The 14,148-nt window shown below is 38.1% G+C and overlaps 1 protein-coding gene and 1 non-coding gene across 2 annotated transcripts; one reads left to right on the top strand and one right to left on the bottom strand.

The window, feature by feature from the left end:
- Nucleotides 1-2,361: 2,361 nt before the first annotated feature.
- Nucleotides 2,362-4,627, bottom strand: LOC18012611 (uncharacterized protein At4g37920). The gene is made up of 6 exons (XM_006395962.2): nt 4,381-4,627; nt 3,731-4,077; nt 3,478-3,649; nt 3,135-3,379; nt 2,830-3,017; nt 2,362-2,746 (listed from the first exon to the last, which is right to left on the bottom strand). Exons 1-6 carry the CDS (start codon nt 4,511-4,513, stop codon nt 2,587-2,589), a joined length of 1,245 nt encoding a protein of 414 aa, XP_006396024.1. The 5' UTR covers nt 4,514-4,627; the 3' UTR covers nt 2,362-2,586.
- An 8,687-nt stretch (nt 4,628-13,314) lies between these two features.
- Nucleotides 13,315-13,422, top strand: LOC112083721. Its single transcript, XR_002897856.1, has one exon. It is a non-coding gene; the product is annotated as a small nucleolar RNA R71 (small nucleolar RNA).
- The last annotated feature ends 726 nt before the right edge of the window (nt 13,423-14,148 follow it).

Raw genomic sequence — 14,148 nt, 5'->3', positions numbered from 1 at the left:
GGAATGGAAATCCTTACCATCTGCTAGTACGTATCATTCCCCCAGTCAAAATCATAATCCGGATCATAATCATCATAGAGTCGTATGCGTTATCGTCAACATCATCAGCTTCCTTCTCTTCCGAATCTCTCGCCTCGACTGATTCTTGGGACATTTTTAATTCCAACTCAGGGTGGTCAACAGAGACAGCGTGACTTGGAACATTTATGTTTTACATTAACGGAAGTGTTAGTGCTGGCCTTAGCCTCTACTTTTTCTGATTCCTGGGACATTTTTAATCCCAATGGAGGATGGATTACAGAGACAGCTTCAGGTTGTACACCTTTGGAGGTGTTCATTGCGGCCTCTGCCTCTACTTTCTCGGCATGTGCTATCAGCAAACAATCATCGATAGCTTCATCATCTGCTTCATCATCGGGTTGACTAGACTCTGCCGAAGAAGAGGCTATGAAGTTTGTTGGCCCTAAGGACTTTCGCCGTTCCCTAGCAATTTGAACTTCAAGACTTTCCTTCCGTTTCAATCTCACCATTTTACCATTTACTGACTCCTTGAATGTCACAAATAAATTCACAGACTTGTCAGACTTACGCAGCGAAAGGAAGAATTTGTACTCTCGAGGAGTAACTATCACACATGGACAACTCCCATCACCATTAAGCTCAGCTAGAACATCATCAAACCAGTAGGAAATCTCCACCGAAACAACTCTCGGGTCTAATCCGAACTCATGCGCAATCAGATTTCTCAAATTATCTGGTCCGGACACATCTTTGCAATTTATGCACCTTCCACGATGAGATATGTCCATTTTGAAATCCCAATCTCCTGTATAGTACCTTATCCATGTTCCCGCCATAACAAGAATGAACGCATCCACTGCAAATCGCGAACACCATATCTAAAAAACTACTGGCAAATAGCGAACACCAGAACGAAAAAATTCGAAAATAACAATGACAAATCTATGGGTGTACAATAATAGGATTAAGTAGCTAACCGTGGTTGTTGTCCTCTTGATCATTGCATAATTTCCCCTTCAATTTCAACATCTTCTGGAAAGGGAAACTAGGGCTTCTAATTTAGTTAGGGTACTTTGTTTCTTATTTTAACCAATTTATCTCCATTATCTCTAATTAACCACAATTTTTCCTGCCAAAAATAAAAAGAGAATGGGAAGGGTAGTTTTACGTCTAATGAGTTGGGTAGTTTTCGGCCCATAATCGAGGCCCAGTAAGGTGGTTTTTGGAAATTTCATTCCGAAATTCGAAATCAGGCCCAAAAAACGACCCAATCACGTGCGTAAGTGCTCTCTTCCCGGTTGTTATGCGCGCGGACACAGACTACGCCTGGGACCCACGGTATTTTCTGCGTCTGTCACTCTCTAAGGGCAGACTTCTCTGTCTCTCTTTCTCTCAGAAAGAAGAGTAAATTTGGCATTATGAAAGTATGTCCCTACCCTAACTAATTAAAACATAAAACTACCCTTTTCTCAAATAAAAACTTAAAAACGTCTTTATTTTCAAAACAATCCTTGATTCTTTCCATTTGGTTTTGCTTTGATTCAACGCTTTGTGGAAGCTGATACGTTTGCACCGTCGTTTTATCTAAGTAGTAATGAATAATCCACAGTCGTTTTGTCTTAAAAGTTAATAAGTAGTATATAAGCGTGTCTAAGGTTTAAAGAGAGGTTATCAAAGAATTGGGTTCTTTGTTCAAAGAGGGGGAGTGGGAGGAGCTCCATTATCAAATTCCTGAAGTTCCTTTGTAATCCGATCGGTATCTTCTATAAATCACTATTTCTAAAACTAAATGTAACAGAAGCTGTGATCGTCGTTGTCTTTGGAGAAGAGAAATTTCTCTGGTTTCTTCGAAACAAAACTAAAAAAAAGGAAGTTGCTTTGTGCATTGGGGCTGTGACTTAAGAAACTCTTAAGTAAAACATGTTAATATTACATTAAGGGAAAATTCCATATAAAATCAGCAATTTAATTTTAATAAGCTTTTTAAATCCTCAATTTTTCTTGTGCCCAGAAAAAAAACTTCAAGTATTTTTTCTACTTATTTTGAATTCTCAATTGTTATCCGTGTAATCATTTTGCTTCAATTTGATTTGAGAATTTTGCTTCAATTTTGTCAAAATTTAGTTTATATCGAATTTCATGTTAATCATTGTTTAACCACAACGAATACTGTAGTTAGTTTGTTAACGTGATTCGAACGATGTTCCCATTTTCGTTTAGTATCATTTCATATACGGTGTAAACTAATTATATGAATAACAATTGAATATTTAAAATGGATAAAAAAAATATTGAAGTTTTATTCTGAACACACAAAAAGTTAAAGATTTAAAAAGCTCATTGAAATTAAGTTGATGATTTTATATAGAATTTACATTATAATGAAGAAATAGTAACATTAAAACCAAAAAAAAGGAAGAATTACTGCAGCATATCTCTAAAGTCTAAGTCTGAAGGTGGTATCAAATATATATGTGAAACCTGAACAATGTCAAACACCATATACAACACACAGTCACATACATAGAAACCTAAGAATAGAGTTTAGGATCAGTAAAAGCTTGATCACATATACGTCTTTTCAAGAATCTTCTTGAGTTGTTCCATTTTGGCAATGAGCTCAGGATGCATAAGGTCCTTCGCTTCCTTCACTAAACTCCCTTCCCTGCTGAAATGATATGCCTCCAACACCGTCTTTATCAAGCTTTGCAAATGCTCAGGCGTCCTGCATTGTACACATGGAGATACGCATCCTGAGGTTCCATATCTACATATATGTTATATATTATCTAGTTTTCTCGTCCTTACGTGTATAAGTAGTCTACATCAGCCCCTTCGATCTCTTCCCCAGGGGTAAAAGCGTCTTGTAGAGCGCTCATCTGTTCCTCGGGATCCTCTATCGATAGTAGATACTTAAGTATCCTCACCTCTTTGGGCATAAGCCTCTGCAGATTCCCTCTTGCTGTTACATATAAATGATACAATATGTCTTTTACCTGTCAAGAACCAAGATCAGACACATTAAAGATAAGATTAATAGATTGTATGATTCCAATATTATGCAAAGAAAATGTCCTTCCAAGAAAAAGAGAAAGGCTTTAATAGTTTAGTACCTCATCTTTCATCATGTTAGATTCCTTTGCAGCAGACCAAGCTTTTGTGATCATAAGAACCAACGCGGAATCAAGCTGATTCTTCTCAGCCAAATTGTCAATCTTTCTGCAGGCAGCATCAAGAGAAGGGGAGTTGATTATGTCTTGGAGCTTCATTTCCGCAGCGTTTAATGCATCAATGCTTTCTGTTGAAGTGTCATAAGCTTGTACAGCCGCGATACACAATTTTCCAAGTGATGCAAGAGCTTTCCAAAAAAAAAAAAAGAAAAACAAAATCATCAAATGCAACAGTAGTATTGTTTCGTCTCTTTCAATTATTTCACGACAGGCATATAAGAAATACCATTTTGCTCATCCGGTTTGTCATAGTAGGATTCCGCAACAGTATGCAAATGTTCAAAAAACTCATTCGTGAAATCCTTACGGCGACTAGCAACAAGTTCACCAATTTCAGCCGGTGATGTCCTCTTGATGACATCCAGAAGCTCATTGTGCCTTTGAATGTCTTCATCGACCTGATTAAGACCAATGTCACAAATCCAAATCACATAAATAACATAGTAAAAAACTCGATTCTCAGTTTCAAAGTCTCTCACCTCCTTGAGCTTTCTTGCAAGCCGATGAACCTTGTGCTTCATCTCAGGGTTATCCTCCTCGGAATCTGCTCGTTCCCGACACCTTTTGTAAAAGTGCGGACGGATACTTTCCCATTCTTTGCTAAAAGCTAACAGTCTTCTCCAATCAGATGGTGACGGCTTATCAACCATGAAAACCTCGATTAGCTTATCACAAACTTTGATCATTTTCTGGTTATCTACCACTTTTTCAGAATCACTATTCGTTTCGTCGTTCTTCTCTTTAGGCGCAACAACATTTTTATTACCCACAACCGCGGAAATAGCGAATCTCTGAGGGTTTTCACTCTTGAAGTTTAGGAAACAACCTGACAGTTCACAAATTTTTATAACAATTAAAGATAATTAAACCATCTGATACAGCAACAATATGAAGTAAACATATCTAATTTTCCCAATATGGTTAGTTTGGTATCTTGCATCGAAAATCTTTCAGATTCGACGATGCAAAATAGCTAATTATCGTATTTCCCTTGATAAATACTTCGATTTGTAAGCAATTCAATCAAGAATTACTTTAAAACAATTCTTTATTATCAAGCACAAGCACATAGATCACTTAGAAGCAAGTAAATCACGAAATTCGAAATTTTCCAAGGCTTACGGCTTACCTTCTCTGATTCGAAGCGAACCGGAAGTGACTCGTCCATGATTTCCGACGAAAAATAGAGGAGGAACAATACGAGCTCCAAGTTCTACGGAGCGAAAGCTAGAAACTGGACAAGAGCAAGAAACAGAAACCATTTTCTTTGAAAGAAACAGCTTCTGAAACTGAGAGATAGCTCTGGGTTTTAGCTGGAGAATTCCTTTGAGGAAGAGGGGAAGGGAACGATGTCAAGCAATGATGGCATTTCTGTAATGTTCTTTGAAATTCATGGGTCTTAATACTCTTATTCGAGGATACAGTTTTTGTTTCAAACTGAGGCCATCAATATGGCCCAGCTAGAATAATCCTAGAACTTTTTTTTTTTTTTTTGCTTTATTTGTTTACACTCAAGATCAAATTTTCACTTTTATTTACACAATATATCACTTTTTCTACTCTAACACTTTCTCACATTTTATATTGGCTAAAAGACATTACAACCCCCTCATTAACTTCTCTATAAGGAACCGGTTTATACATTAAATTCATTAAACTAAAGTTGGTTGAACCGTTGAAAAAAACAAATGTTAGGCAATTTATATAACCGTAAAACCTAGACGGCGGAGAGCCATGAAGAAGGCAAGGCCAGTTCTCAGAATCTTGACAATTTCAAAACTCTACAGTCTCGAGCATTAAAAGAAGTAAATTGAGCCTTAATTTTCTGTTATGTCTGGTAAGAGTCACCCACTTCCCTAGTAATTTTAGTTAAATTACTCGACTGTATAATGTAATGGTGGTGTATGTAAACTCAGTAGCGGAAGAAAGCGATTTTGTGGAGGAAAACAGTAATATAGATGACGGGCTGACGTCCTTCCTCCATGCTTATTTTGCTACGAATAGATTTCTGACTTGCCGTCTCAACATATATTCTAAACCATATATTTTGACATTTATTCGGAAAGAGCTTAGAGACACCGCAGAGTTAAAACGTATTTTGGAATCAGACTTTGGTCGGTTATTGCTTCCGGCTAATCGGGCCCCAACTTCTTGTAAGCTTATCCACGCCCTTCTGTCTAAGCAATTGCTAACCAAGCAAAAATATAAAATGTGGACAATGTTTGGTGGACAGCCAAGAAGATTTTCACTCTCTGAGTTTGAAAGTGTGACTGAATTAAATGTAAGTTTGTATGACGAAGGCTACGAGTAGTTGAAATAAAATCAAAGAAACTTGATGAATACTAGAGGAGGTGGATTGGGGAGGACCCTAAAACGACTTGTGCTGATATTGCTAGTATGCTAAAGACTGAGAAGGGAATATATGGGGAAAGAAGAATCAGGCTTGCATTGATTCTAATCGTGGACTGCGTTCTAATAGCCCACCACCAAACCCACACACCGATGCCCAGGTTTGTGAAAATGGTGGATGATGTCAAAAACTTTCTTAAGTTTCCATGGGGCCGTGAGTCGTTTTAAGACAATTGTTACAATGCGACCGAGTAGAAAGGCATCCGGTAAATGGGAAGACCCTATTTCATTGTTCCGGAAACAATTGCAGCAAAGATCATTCGATTAACTGGTTTCCCACTGGCTTTACAACTACTCGCATTTAGAGCAATCCTTGGTCTCGTTGAGAAACTACCCGATCCAAGTGATGGTGTACGGATCATTGACCTCAATCTACCAGAGGCCGGTTTCCCAAATAATGCAGTTGTATCCCTAAACGATGTGTTGGAAGTGGAATTTGATTCCAGTATAAGTTTTTATCTACCAATTTTAATTATATTCAACATTGGACGCTATTATTTACGTTGGAATCACCTTATGCAGTTAGCAATGAATCGAATGGTTGAGCCTGGGCTTAAAAGAAGTAGTGGGTGGGGTGAGTGGGATGATGAGGTAAGGGACCAGAAAGTGGAATATATGTTAGTTCTGATATAGAAGGAATATTTATTTTCGAAAGCCGAATGGCTTGGAGGTGATATGTCATGCCCCTTAATTGAGTGTATTCAGGGGAGAAAACGAGGAACCCACTAAAGACACATTGTTGACCGTCGAAAAGATAGAGGGACGAGCACAGACGACGGAAAAGATGCAACATCGGTAGGGGATTGCAACGTTGAAGTACGTCCCTGTCGCCGTAGAGGCTTTAGTCATTTTATGAAGGATGTGGCAGAAGATAAAAATGAACAGTTTACATGGCTGTTGAAGCAAGTTAGTGTACTGGGCAACGAATGGAAACATTAGAGCTAGCTGTTAAAGGAGGAAACGATAAGTGTATAAATCCTGACAGCAGCAAACAATGGAGGAATTTCAAGGTGATGTGCTCAGGTTTTAACCCTAGTTTTCTGCAAGCGCACAGATGTACGTTGTAGTACTTAGGGGTCGATCCACTGAAGATCAAGTAACTACAATACGAGTTTACTTGAGATGAGAAATGAGCTAAGATGAAAATATGAGTGTTTGTTTGGGGGGTTGTGAATCGTGACAAAAATAGCAATTAATAAACTTAAAAACAAGTAAATAATAATATCAAATCATGGGAGACTTCTTGAATGAAGTTTTGTTGCATCTCATGTTGTTTGCTGATGTTCCCTTGTCTTTGGCAAGAATCACACTTAGATATGAATTTATGGGCATCCTTGAACATGGTAGGCCATCAATAACCAGCTTGTAAAACCTTCGCTACAGTCTTATCAGTAGAAAAGTGTCCAGCATAGTTAGATCTGTGACAATGAAAAAGGATGCTTGGAACTTCTTCTTCGGAGATGCATCTTCGAAACAAGTTATCTGAACACTACTTATAAAGATATGGTTCATCCCAAAAATATCTTCTAACATAATGCAAGAACTTCTTTTTGTTGTAGCCAAAGAATCGTGGTGGTTTGACCTCTGCTGCTAGGTAATTTACAAAAAGCATAAACCAGGGAAGCTCATAAGGTTTTGCTTTTGGAGGTGGGGTTAGACGTTTCTCTGGGGTGACTACTTTAGCATTACCATCTCCACTTCTCCAATAAGGTTTTGAGAAGTCAATATCGAGCTTGCATCAAGTGAGATAGTTTTGCCCTTAGATTTTTTTGATTTGCGCTTAGATTTTTTTTCTTTGTGCTTAGATTTTCTCGATTCGAAAACTCCATTAGGCCCCACTAAAGAGGCTTGTATAGAAACGTTTTGGCACGTTTCCTTGTTATCTCCAGGGTCTAAAATCATCTTCTCTTCCTTGTAGATGGTTATACAGTAAGAGCTTCCATCACTATAGACTGCAGGATAGAAAATTCTCTTTTTGACTTTAGAAAAACATACTCTTTGGTTGGAATAATCAACAACTGCCCCCATTGTTGCAAGGAATGAACTTCCAAATATTAATGTTGGGCGTTAGGGAATTCACTGGGAATCATAGACTAGCTAACAAGAGAATTAAACATAGAGTTTCCTGAAATTAAACCCAGACTAACCTACTCACGTAGTACTAATCACAAATCCATTCACTCAGATATACTAAACTCCCATTCAGTTCTCTAAGTGGTTAGACAAATTAATTTGATAATTTCACAAAACGATCGACTCACGCCCTCTAAGAGAATTTGTTCATCTAAATATGGTTAATCGATTCGACAACACTTTCGGTGAGTAAATCAACCTAATCGCAGTAGCTATATGATCGATCAAAGCCACATACACGAAACACTCATTTGGACGAAGAACTCTAAAAATAAACCCTACTCTAATAAACCAGTAATCAATCCATGAATCCCTTTGAAAATCCCTTATAATCCAACAAGGGAATTACTCAATCATTGTGTATAATAACATCACAGAAGTATTATAGTTTGCTGGAAATTAAATAAGAGAAAGGTAAAGAATGAAGAACGAGGATGAAGATGGAGATCTATGATGGCTCCTTCGGCGACTCCTTCTTCTCCCGAAGACGGCAACTCCGAGGCGTGCGGCTCTCTTCTGTTCTCTCTCCACGACTTGGTCATTAGAATGACCTAAAACGAGTATATATAGCCTTCTAATTCGTCGAAAACGTCTAGGGTTTGAAGGATAAGTAGTGGGCTGAACTTGGGCTTGAATTAGGTCATCTTTGAACGTCTGCGATGTCTGGCCGCGGTCGCGGTGGTCCTGACCACGAGGAAACCTTGTCTGGCCGCGGTCGCGGCTTATACCCTCCTTCGAGACTGCATTTTCTGTCTTTAGTGCATCGGGAATATCTGAAGATCTAACCGTTGTATTGTCTCCAAATCAATTGCATTAGAAATCTGGTTGTCTTCTCTATATTGTCTCATATTTTGGGGATGATCAGACGGTGAGAAGGTCTTCATCGAGTGCCATACTTCTGCTGGTCTACATTTATCTAAAATTGCTCATTTGTTCCAAATTGCATATCTTTAGTCCAAGTTTCCTGAAAAGTCTTTTAAAACTCTAAAACATATAAATCACTTAAAAACCATTGAAAACAGAGTTAAAACACCTGCATAAGATATTAAAAATAATCCATAAAAGTGATCAAAATTCGGTGTCCTCAAACAAAACATAGATCAAGCCAGGAAAGAATCTTTAAAAATCCGCAGGAACTAAACGATATCTCAGTGACCGTCCTTCTAAACAATAACCTATCGTAAAACATCTACCTGGATATAGTCTAGAAAATTCTCACCAAAATACAAACATAACTAGTTTGTTGATCCATAATGCAAAAATCTACACACTAAAATCTAACTTCCAGTCAACTAGCTCTCTACATTCATTAAGTGTAATAGTGAATTCTCATTAAAGACATCATTCAGGGTAGACGGCGTTTGGTAATTAAGGGCTATTTAAGTGGTGGAGTTAAAGTGTTTTGGGTTACATGAAGATCTGGAGGATGCAAGATATTATGCAAAACCACAAGATCGAGAGAGTGACTTGTTGATATCCGCAATTTTCACTCACTTCTCCTTGCCAAATGTTGTTGCATAGTCTTTCCTCTTTGATTGTAAACAACTACTTCCCCTAAACTTAGATCTTTTTCGGGAATCAGAAAGATAATCTCCCTAGATTCCAAATAATCGAACCAAGGCTCGCCTCAAGGATAAAATTCGATCCTCCTAGACTCTATAAGGTTTTTTTTGTGTTTTTTTTTTAAGGGAAAACAACCTTTTATTAAGAGAGAGAGAGACTAAGGGACGAAAATATACCATTGTTTTTCAGTTTTTCTGAGACAAACCAAGTGTTCTCCTTTGTTGAATCATCCCGGTGAAATTGCAGGTCTCTGTCTTCAGTGACTGAAAACCGCGTTGATCCTCTTTCTCTCCAACGTTTTGCACATATTTGCATATAGGGCAATGAAATACGAGAACGCATGTGGTTTGAAAGAGGTTAGGTTAAGTGGGGAACTAGCTAAAGATAAACTAGCCATTCAGGATCAACAAATAGTGGTAAAAGGATAAAGGAATCCCGAATGTATGATTCGTTTCCCTGATCTAATTCTTCAATGAGAAAATTATGTAATGTCAAGTCCAAATAAGATGAGCTAGTATATGCTGTTCAGAGAGAATCTTCATAAATAGAAGTCCTCTGGTGGGAGTTAGTAGTGTATGTACTCTAGCTACCGCCTAATCTAGGCCTAAATCACAAAAAGATATAACAAGGAGATAGTGTAGAACCACACTGGTCTAAATCATCATAGCATTGTTTATTATGCTCCTGATTTGAAAACTTTTGAAAAATTTTTGAAAAGAAAAAAACAAAATTTCGAAAACTTTTTGAATTTTTTTTTTTTTTTGACGTCTAAAACAACTCCAAACAAATCAATTTTTCGTTAGTAACGGATGAACATCCTTCCCCAGACGTATTTCACACTGTCCTCAGTCTGATAAAATCTAAGAAAGGATGGATAAGGAAGTAGAAATTTGAAGTGTTTTGATGTACTTACCTTGCCAGAAGAATGAGTCGCGGTTGGAAAGATGGCACCGCAGGTCGAAGTTTCAACAGGGCCGGAGTGATGGCCGTTTTCCGGTTTATGATTTCTGCTCGTATTTTATTCGTTCTTCTTTGTAAAACCTGAAATTAAATGAAACAAAAACAAAGCAACAAAATAGAAAATAAATAGAAAAGGGAAATACGTAAAATACCGAGTGGGTTGCCTCCCACTAAGCACTTGTTTTAAGTCGTTAGCTTGACTTGGTCGTCTTTTAGGCATTGGGCGCATCTGCTAAGGAGATCGGATCTTCCTTTTCTTCTTGAATGTCTGAAATATATGGCTTAAGACGTTTTCCATTGACAGTGAAGTCTCCTCCTTGACAGTTCCATAGAACCACAGCACCATAGGGTAAAACTTCTTTGATTTGGAAAGGTCCAGACCATCGTGATTTAAGCTTCCCGGGAAACAATTTTAACCGTGAGTTATAAAGTAGAACCTGGTTGTTAGGTGAGAACATCTTAGGAACTATTTTCGTGTCATGAAACGCCTTAGTCTTCTCTTTGTAGATCTTAGAGTTCTCATAGACATTATTGCGAATCTCGTCTAACTCATTTAACAGAATCAAACGTTTTACACCTGCCGTTGAATCAAACTTGGCCACTCGTCTGTGGGTGATAAGGTGTAGCTACCTTATGTTTCACTCCATTTTTCTTCAAGAGATTCTCAAACACTTTGTTGATGAAGTGAGAACCACAATCACTAATGACGATTCGCGGAACACTAAATCTTAGAAATATGATTGACTTGAACATCTTCATTACTACTTTTGCGTCATTTGTGGGATTAGCTATGGCTTCCACCCACTTAGACACAATGTCAACAGCAACAAGGATGTACTTGTGTCCAAAAGACGAAGGAGAAGGACCCATATAGTCGATTCTCCAAACTTTAAAAACTTCGACTTCTTGAATGAAGTTTTGTGGCATCTCATGTCGTTTGCTGATGTTCCCTTGTCTTTGGCAAGCATCACACTTAGATATGAATTTATGGGCGTCTTTGAACATGGTAGGCCACCAATCTAATAACAAGCTTGTAAAACCTTCACTACAGTCTTATCAGTATAAAAGTGTCCAACATAGTTAGATCCGTGACAGTGAAATAAGATGCCTGGAACTTCTTCTTCGGAGATGCATCTTCAAAACAAGTTATCTGAACACTGCTTATAAAGATATGGTTCATCCCAAAAGTATCTTCTAACATCATGCACGAGCTTCTTTTGTTGTAGCCAAAAAATCGTGGCGGTTCGACCTCTGCTGCTAGGTAATTTGCGAAATGCATAAATCAGGGAAGCTTGGAAGGTTTTGCTTTTGGAGGTGGGGTTGAACGTTCCTCTGGGGTGACTAGTTTATCATTACCATCTCCACGTCTCCAATAAGGTTTTGAAAAGTCAATGTCGAGCTTGCATCTGGTGAGATAGTTTTGCCCTTAGATTTCTTTGATTTGCGCTTAGATTTTCTTGCTTTGTGCTTAGATTTTCTCGCTCCAAAGTAGCTGAGTAATCCAGTTCGACAACTCCCTTAGGCTCGACTAAAGGGACTTGTATAGAACCGTGTTGGCACCTTTCCTTGTTATCTTCAGGGTCTAAAATCAACTTCTCTTTCTTGTAGATGGTTATACAGTAAGAGCTTCTATCACTATATACTGCAGGATAGAAAATTCTCTTTTTGACTTTAGAGAAACAAACTCATAGGTTGGGATAATCAACAACTGCCCCTACTGTTGGAAGGAATGAACTTCCAAATATTAATTTCCTGAGAGAGTTATTTTCCATCTCAAAAATGTGAAAATCAACAGGAACAAGACACCCTCCTACTTGCACCATCAAATTCGTTACGAAACCATATGGAATCGCGCTTGAATTGTCTCTAAACTTAACAGAACCGTGAGGAGGTTTGATATCACACATCCCCAGCTAGTTTGCAATTGCTTTAGACATCACATTCACATTTGCTCCTGTTTCACATAGAGAGTCAAAAAATTCCACACCTTTAGTTATGCAGGGGAAGACAAACTTCACCGAATCATTTATCTTATGAAGCTTTGTTTGTCGTGGAATTTTTCCTATTGCATCATAATCTTCAGGACATACTGGAGATTCAACTTCAGTGTCCTGATTGCTAGTAATAGGCGTGATTTCTCTATCACCATCAGTGTCTATGACATTGCAACGCCACATTGGATTATCTACGGTTTTTCCTGGAAGATGACCATCTTGTCTCTTCACACTTTCTCCAATTTGTCCGATTTATTTCTCGAGGATCTTCACATGAGTTGAGAGTTTAGTGAACTTCTGAAATGACTCCTCAATATTCTTTTTGAAGTAATCATACATGATGTCTAACTTGTACCTAAGATCATTCATGTTGTCTAAGTTAAGCTTAAGGTTGCGGTGTCTTGGGCGATTTTTTCATGCACCTCAGCGATTCGTCTCTTGAAAACTTCGGTGCTTTTTGAACTATCTATGGTTTGTGATAGCTGCACGTCCATGCTATCAACATGAGTGGAAAGAGCTTCAAATTTACCATTAAGGTCAGTGTATAAGCTGTCCACTCTTATATCCACATCTCGTCTGCTAGTTTTTGCAGCTTCATAAGAAGTGGTTGCACCATAAGCTCGAGCTTGTTGTCTAGAGAGGTTGTGGATGATTTTGGAGCAGATTGGAGATTCATATGGGCGTGCTCTTGTGCTGCAAGTTGATGATTAATCTCAGCTGCATTAACTGCTTCGCAGATATTAACAGAACACTACTGATTTTTGAGAAACAATTTCACCATGGCTTTAAGTTCTTCAATTTCCTTATGATCATGGAAAGTAGAACGTGATGTTCTTCCTTGATCAGGACAATTGTTTCTGCTTCTTGCAGCAAGATTATTAATCAAGATGTAAGCTTCTTCCACAGTCCTTGTCATGAAGTTTCCATCGCTTGCTACATTTAGAGGTGCCTTAGATGTCCATTCAAGACCTTCGTAGAAGGTGTTCAAGATGCATGTCTCTGTAAAACCGTTGTGAGGACATTCCCTAATGTGGCCTTTATAACGATCCCAAGCTTCATGAAAAGGTTCGCCTCCTTTTTGTTGGAACCCATAAATCTTGTCTCTAAAGAACTTTGATCTAGAGGTGGTGTAGAAATGGTTAAGGAAGGCAGCCTTGCATTTGTCCCATGATCCGAGTGAACCAGGCGACAAAGACTTAAACCATGCATGTGCCTTATCACAAAGAGAAAATGGAAACAACTTGCACTTTAAGTAATCTGCAAGAGCTCCGATCGATTGCGTGGTGATGCAGATTTTTTCAAAATCTTCGAGATGGTCCACGGGGTTCTCCGATGCATCGCTATGGAACTGGTTCTGCTTGACCAATTTTATGAGCTTCGGGCTAATCTCATAGTCTACGTTGATGGGTTGTAGACTAATGGGAGAACGGTTCTCATAGAAAGCATACAGAGTGTTATAATCTCTTACAGTTAAGCGAGGAGCGTTTTGGAACCAAACATGCTTATCAAAAGTTTTGCTCGACGTTGTGGTTGTCTTTAAGCCTATCTAAACCTTGCATGTGTCTATTGTTCTCGCCAATCTTAGTATTTTTTTATATGTATATATATAATTTTCGGTTTGTTTTTATTTATTTATTATATATATAGATTTATATATATTTTATTTATTTGCATATATTTTTTATATAAAATCATGATTTTTTTTTTCAAAAATGAACTAGAGAACGTACCTTAGACTTGACTCTGACCTGAAACTCGTAGGCAACGTTAAAGGTCCCCGGCAATGGCGCCAAAAACTTGATGTGCTCAAGTTTTAACCCTAATTTTCTGCAAGCGCA

The sequence above is a fragment of the Eutrema salsugineum genome, unplaced genomic scaffold (genome assembly GCF_000478725.1).
Source record: "Eutrema salsugineum unplaced genomic scaffold, Eutsalg1_0 scaffold_6, whole genome shotgun sequence".
NCBI classification, from domain to species: domain Eukaryota; kingdom Viridiplantae; phylum Streptophyta; class Magnoliopsida; order Brassicales; family Brassicaceae; genus Eutrema; species Eutrema salsugineum.
Note: the sequence above shows the minus strand (reverse complement) of the source record. Positions and strands in the feature narration are given on the sequence as shown.